Source organism: Biomphalaria glabrata, chromosome 16, assembly GCF_947242115.1.
Source record: "Biomphalaria glabrata chromosome 16, xgBioGlab47.1, whole genome shotgun sequence".
Taxonomy (NCBI): domain Eukaryota; kingdom Metazoa; phylum Mollusca; class Gastropoda; family Planorbidae; genus Biomphalaria; species Biomphalaria glabrata.
This window is the reverse complement of record NC_074726.1, coordinates 24,997,075-25,004,364: the sequence shown is the minus strand read 5'-3', so window position 1 is coordinate 25,004,364 and position 7,290 is coordinate 24,997,075. Positions and strand designations below refer to the sequence as shown.

Here is a 7,290-nt window from a genome sequence, read left to right as displayed (position 1 = left end):
ACTCTTTGGGACCTCCTTTACAACGAATAGCCCTCGTTTCGTTGTCCTAATTTACATACAAAGATGAAGTCGTTAGGTGTGGATCTTGTCCTTCAATGTTAAGTGAAAAAATGCCGTGAGAAATATAACCAGGATATTAGAGTCACGTCATGAATGAAATCTGAGTCACTGCAGATTGTTACGAAAGCCACTTGAGACGAACAAAAGGGTGGCACTGTCGAAGAGCCATTATATAAACCAAAAAGTCATATTGGCAATGAAGACATTAATATCCATTACTTCTATAGTCCACACATTCGACTATAGATTACAAAAAAAATATTTTAAGGAGTTTTGTTCAGCTTGACAACTCTAAAATTTCTGAAATTTTTTTAAGTGGATGAAAGTGGCGCAAAAATGACGATCGTAGATTTAAAGTCTCATTTTCTAATACATGTTATATTGGTAAGTTATGCTATAAAATTTTAGCGACAGAGTATGTCATTGTTACGAAAGTTCGTCCCCTAGGGGCAATGGAAAGCTGACATTTGTTAATTTTAAGAAGAGGTAGAAGAGTGAAGTGTCATGACAATTATTACTTAACATGCATTGGCATGTCTTTTGTAAATATACTGATAATAATGGCAATGTCTTCGATTCCGAAGATTAAGGATGCGCACAGTGATTCGCATGACTATGCAGACCCAAATGCGATATAAATATACTGATACATTCAGGATAAAATCTAAATCAAAGCCTTCAATGTTATTTGGTTTTGGTGTAGTGGTGGTGGTGGTTCCACTATCGTAGTCATAGTTTTTTTTTTAATTCATGTCTTGTCTATACCGATAAATAATTGACCAAAGTTTCAACTTGATTCGAAAATAGATTTGAGAAAAAACAAACGTGTACAAACTTTTTACCAGATAGAGAAACGCAAGGAGAGAGTTGATAAAAGCTTTGTAAGAAGATCGGTGTATAGAGTTTTTGTATTGAACATACATTGTTGCAATTTTCAGATATTCCCTTTTATCGGCAAAGGAAACATTTACTTTTAACTTCCAAAAAAAATGTCTTTATGGACCTTTAGAAAAATGAATGCTACCTTCGATTTTCTTTATATTTTTTGTTTAAAATTTCAGCTGACGTCCCAACTGTTTCCGGTTTCGTGTAGATCTATAGATGAACTGATTGTCTTGGCATCCGAGTCGAGTGACTTCTATCTCAAAGATGTAGAGTCGGGGATGGTCATGCGTGAACTAGATATGGTATTGACCAAAGATCAATACAATGCCTTGTATGTAAGTATATCCTGAACATTCGTGTGAGTTCTTATCTATACACTGAGTAGAGCAAGTTTTTTTTTTAGTTTTTCTATTGGTAGATCTATGCCTTATGTTGCATTCCATGTTGTATGCTGTAAGGATGTTATAAAATATATTTCAGGTTCCTTTAGGAGGCGCGTTGGCTGAGCGGCAAAGCGCTTGACTACCTAACCGGGGTGCGGGGTTTGAATCCTGGTGAAGACTGGGATTTTTTATTTCATGATCTTCGGGCGCCTCTGAGTCCACCCAGCTGTAATGGGTACCTGACGATAGTTGGGGAAAGTAAAAGCAGTTGGTCATTGTGCTGGCCACATGACACCCTCGTTAACCGTGGGCCACAGAATCAGATGAACTTTACATCCCTAACCACAATGTCTGAAAGGGGAACTTTGCTTTTTTTTTTTTTACTTATGTTCCTTTAGTTTGTATTTATTATGCCTTTAATTTAATTGAGCATTGATCCAAAGAATAAAGCCAAGAGTGCTGGTGATACATCTGCATGAGGGTATCTACATCAAGTTCCGTAGTGGTAGCAGTGCATTTAGCTTTCTAGCTTTACTAAAAATTAAAGAGATGATTGTAACTGAGCGTCTTTATGCAGAGGATTGTACACCACGCATGAGTTTCAACTTGCCGTCACTTAATTAGCAGATGCTTACATGTCTTTGTATATGAAACACAGTACATACACACATTAAGTTGTGTATCAAACCTCCTTTTTCAAAGCTTTGACTACGCCCTTTATTAGCATTGAACATATGCATATAGGCCATGAGCATCATGAACGCTCCTGGCTTTGCAGTCGTCTCTGGCGCCAGTAGTTCTCGCTATATAATCAAATTTGAAATTAACTTTGCGCCCCATTATTGCCAAGTATAATTAAAAACTCTGGAGTCTATTGCTAAGTATAATTGAAAATGAAGTCTATTACTAAGTATAATAGAAAACTCTGAAGTCGTATGCTTGTTCTGTGTATTAATGGGTTTTTAGAAATGACAATATTTGTGTGTGTTTCTTTAATTCTCAGGAATCCAGTTCTGCCAGCGGTGAGCAGAAGGTAAAGAGATGGAAAAGAAAGGCTATAAGGGACCAGGTTTACCGATGGCCCAAGAAAGAGATACCTTACGAAATAGTTCCAAACATATTCAGCACCAGTGACTTGAGGGAGATCAATGCTGCCATCGCAGAGTGGCAGAACTACACATGTATCAACTTTAGAAGGGCTACCAGATCAGACAGTAACTACGTCAGAATAGACAACGGGAACGGGTGTTCTTCCAACGTAGGAATGGTTCAAGGGCCCCAGACCCTTCACCTAGCTCGCGCGTGTAGGTATAAAGGTATAATTATACATGAGCTAGGACACGCCAGTGGTTTCTTTCACGAGCAGAACCGCCCCGACAGGGACAACCACGTGACTATTCTTAAGCAGAACATTCTGCAGAATGCATTAACGGAATTCGTGAAGTACCCGGCCAATGTTGTCAATACATACGGGGTACCTTACGACTACAGCAGCGTGATGCACTACGGAGGGCGCGCCTTCTCCAATAATGATGGACTTACCATCCAGACAAAGGATCCGAGGTACCAGAACGTCATAGGAAACCGAGAAGGTCTAAGCTTCAACGACATCAAGCTGGCCAACCTTATGTACAAGTGCCACGACCGCTGCGGCAACATCCAGTGCCCACAGCAAGGGTTCGTGGGGAAAGACTGCAGATGTTGGTGCCCCGGAAGTCCTGTCCAGCTCTGCGCGAAAACTGGAACCGTGCAGACAACGCCCAAGCCTGTGACTCGAGCTACCTCTCCAGCCCCAACTTGCAGCGACATGAACACCCGCTGTCAGAGCTGGGCAAAGGCCGGTTACTGCAATAGAATCTCTTACATCAGCATGTACTGCAGAGCCTCCTGTGGAAATTGTCAGACCAGCACCAGACCAACGCCCGTCTGTAAGGACGCGAGCGACAAATGTGCAGGCTACAAAAAGCAAGGCTATTGTACCGCCGGCATCTACAAGACTTATGTGAGGTCCATGTGCCCGTTAACCTGCAAAACATGCGACAAACAGGCGAAGTCAAAACCTAGATTTGAATCGTAGATGCCATCGATTCTAATTTAAGGACCAAACTAGTCAGTTTGTTACATTAGTTGAGAGCTTATCTTAGCTTAAAAGTCAATAATGTAGAAATCAAAAGAAAATTGTATTTGGATCTTCTGATTTTCTAAAATTTGTAAAAATAAAGTCAAATAATGTACACTGTATGCATTTTATATTTCATTCCACCCTTTTGGTACTTAACATGATTTAAAATTATAGGTTATGGGTGAATTACATTTGTATAGAAACTATCTGATATAAACTTGCCGCATGTAAATTATGAGTGAGTCTGGTGTGAATGTATATTTATATATATATGTATATGTATATATATATTTTTATAATTATAATTTTTTTTATTGGTGTAATGCACAAATTGTAAGACAAATTTCTTTATGGATAATAAAGATTATTATTATTATTGTTATTATTACATAGCAATATGCCTATATTTGAGTATTATTATTTTCACAAAAGCTTATATGAACTCACTCTGTGAGGTAAAAAGTTTGTACACGTTATTTCCCCACATCCAATTTTGCAAAATTTCGTACAATTATTTCTAGTACCTGACTAAATAGGAATCAATAAAAAAAATGAACCAATTAGTTAATTAACTATTGGTAATTTTTGTTTGGGGTATCGAACAAGGGATAGAAATCGTACTTGACAGAAGTAGTGGTATGAAACAACAACGATCGCTTAACAATAAATATTTAAAAATAAAACATAAATATATAATGAATGTTAATATACAAAGTAAATACGAATGTGAATAATAATTTCATATATTAGTAGCTTTGCAAAAGTAACACATCTCACGCATGCACTTGCACACTTAATTTCGGCCCTCCACGGCCCAGTAACTCAAACTACTACTACAAGGGGGATGCAAGGCTATACACTATTCAAGGCTTACTGACCAGCCCAATACCTGGCTTAGTCACGGCTCCATAGGCGTAAACAATATAGACCCAGGACTAACACTCTGAAACATAAATAAGCCTAGACAAAACGATGCCGCTATATCAAGAGCCTTCAAGATCTACACGGCGTACCTGAATATCGAACCTGATTAATGCATGTATGTAGACGGTACAATTTATAACATTCCTATGATAGGCCTTTATATCTAGTGTTAGAGCTCAGTGCGAGCATTTTCCTGAATATCAATTGGTTAAGCTATTTGATGACTCGGGCCAACCAGTGTAAATAACCAAAGAGGTATAGTCTGCTCAAGAGAACTATTTCCTAGTTCTGGAGCCAAAATTTAAAGTTATTCCATTTTATACTTTGAAAAATTCTAACGGTCAACTAGAGTTTTTCCCAACTGGTAATTGGTAGTAATTTTTTTCACAACGACAAACATCAACTGTCAAATGGTTAGGAAAATCGTTTGAGCTGTTTTCGAGATCCGTGTCAATGTTTTTGAGTCCACCCATCTAGACGTTTCCATGAAGGTACGAGTTGAATAGAGGTATTGCTAAGAAAAAAAAAGACACGAAAAACAACAAGAAAAACAAACTTTTTTTTTTGAAATAACAAAGCTTATATAAGGGAAAGAATCGCACATTTACAGCCATATTTATCAATTCCTTAATATTTATTTCCCTTTTTCTTAGTCGAATTTTTAAAATGAATTATCACGAATTTATTAGCTGAAATTTGGCACAGTTATTTCTTTAACTAACAAAAGAATCAGTAAAAAAGTTAACCAGCTCATTAATTCACTAATGGTAATTAATTATTTTGTTTTGGTATCGAACAAGGGAAAACAATTGCACTTAACATTTAAATCAAAAGGTTAGAATATTTATATAGTAATTGTATATTTTTCAATATATAAAGTTAAATGAACTTCGAGCATTTAATATTGAATGGTGTCCCACATTTGATACTGGCAAGTATTACATTTAATATATATTATAAGTTTTGAGTATAGTATAATGATAATAATAATAACAATCTTTATTGTCCATATGGAAATTTGTCTTACAATTTGTGCATTACATGAAACAAAAAAACATTACAACTATAAGAAACCAAAGTGTACATTCACACCAGACTCACTCATAATTTACATGTGACATCTATCTATCTGTCAAGTGATACTTTGAAATGAATTGGTGGAGTGGTCTAGGAAGCCAGTCCAAAGAAAGCAGCATCCCAACATCATAAGTGTTTGACGGATGTCAGTTTTTCAACGATAAACAGCAGACGAAACAGTTTGACATTGTTTAATTGGAGATAAAACAATGAGCTAAGAGGGTCGCAGTTAGTTCGGTAAAGGCCCAACCCAAATAAGTAATAGGTTACATTTAAATATGATTCAGCTATTTAGTAGGCATTGTTGGTAAATTATACTAGTCCTTTATAATTTATTGTTGAATACAGCATTGTACAAAAACAAGTACATTAAACAAAAATGTATTTTTTTTAAAGCACAAGATTACGAGAGAGCACTGTCCAATTGCACCTACCACTCTTGCTATTGTAAGGTTTAACTCCCCTTATACATTTAAAACAAAATTAATTGATTATCACTAATTGATAAAATAATTGGATAATTCGTCTATCTATTTCATCTGATCTCCTAGTTTTTTATTTTTGATGTTTGAACTAAGTGAGGATTTCCGAAAGGCTTTTAGGTGTCCCAAGCCCTTTACGTAACGATGGTTCTGAACTAAATGAGCTACCAAAAGGCTAGACCGATATGTAGGTCATTTCAGTTGATAGCCTGGTTCCTGGACAACATGAATAGATTGTAATGTCAGCAATATGTAGTCACGTGACTAAGACATCAATGACAGTGACCTTAACGTCACGCGAAGAAAGGCTAAGTGCATTAATGGTTCTCGCAAAAAAATGCTCACGCTACTTCCGCCACAACGAAACGTCAGCACCCAGCAACAACAACAACAGCCACAGTAAACACATTTAACAGTGAAAGTAACAACAGCAGTAACAAATACATCAATACCATGATAGACAGCATAACATTAACAGCATCAACTGACTAATAACATCAGCGAAAACATCAACAACATCAACATTAATAACATCAATAGCATCAATAACATCTGCGACCACATCCTCATTATCATCACGACATCAACAACAACATGATCACCAACAGCACAAACAACAGTAACATCCCCAACATCATCATCACATCATCATCGAAACATCATAATAACATTATGAGCAGCATCATACCAACATCATTACCAACGTCATGTGTAAATTATGAGTGAGTCTGGTGTGAATGTACACTTTGGTTTCTTATAGTTATAATGTTTTTTGTTTGGTGTAATGCACAAATTGTAAGACAAATTTTCATACGGACAATAAAGATTATTATTATTATTATTAACATCATCTTCAACAATAACATCACAAACAGCATAATAACACCATATGCAACATCATCCTCACCAAAATCTTACACATCAACAACAACATCACCAACACCAATAAAATCACCATTACCGTCAACACCAGTAGAGACACACAAGACTTGCAATCTCTAAAACATTACATACTCTCATTGTCCTCACGATTTCACGTCCAACTCAAGAGAAAATATAAGAAGAGGGGAAACTTCACATGCTTTTGCTCTATCAGGCTTTGCGTTGTCAAACAAACATTTCTTTAATTGAAAACCTCATTTTTTGTCCACCAGTATTCTGTTACGCGGGGGCGCGGTGGCTGAGTAGTTAAGCACTTGGCTTCGGAGCCTGGGGACTGGGTTCGAATCTCGGTGATAACTGAGATTTTGAATTACGGGATTTTTAGGGCGCCCCTGATTCCACCCAACTCTAATATGGAGACAGCTTGCCGCCCAATGCGCCCAACGGCTCGGGAGGACCTAAGTCTAAGTCTAAT

At 36.9% G+C, this 7,290-nt stretch overlaps 1 protein-coding gene across 1 annotated transcript; it reads left to right on the top strand.

The window, feature by feature from the left end:
* Positions 1-279: 279 nt before the first annotated feature.
* Positions 280-3,850, top strand: LOC106060330 (hatching enzyme 1.2-like). Its single transcript, XM_013218159.2, has 3 exons — positions 280-444; positions 1,122-1,280; positions 2,332-3,850. The coding sequence occupies exons 1-3, from the start codon at positions 397-399 to the stop codon at positions 3,403-3,405; spliced, it is 1,281 nt and encodes a 426-aa protein (XP_013073613.2). The 5' UTR covers positions 280-396; the 3' UTR covers positions 3,406-3,850.
* Positions 3,851-7,290: the final 3,440 nt, after the last annotated feature.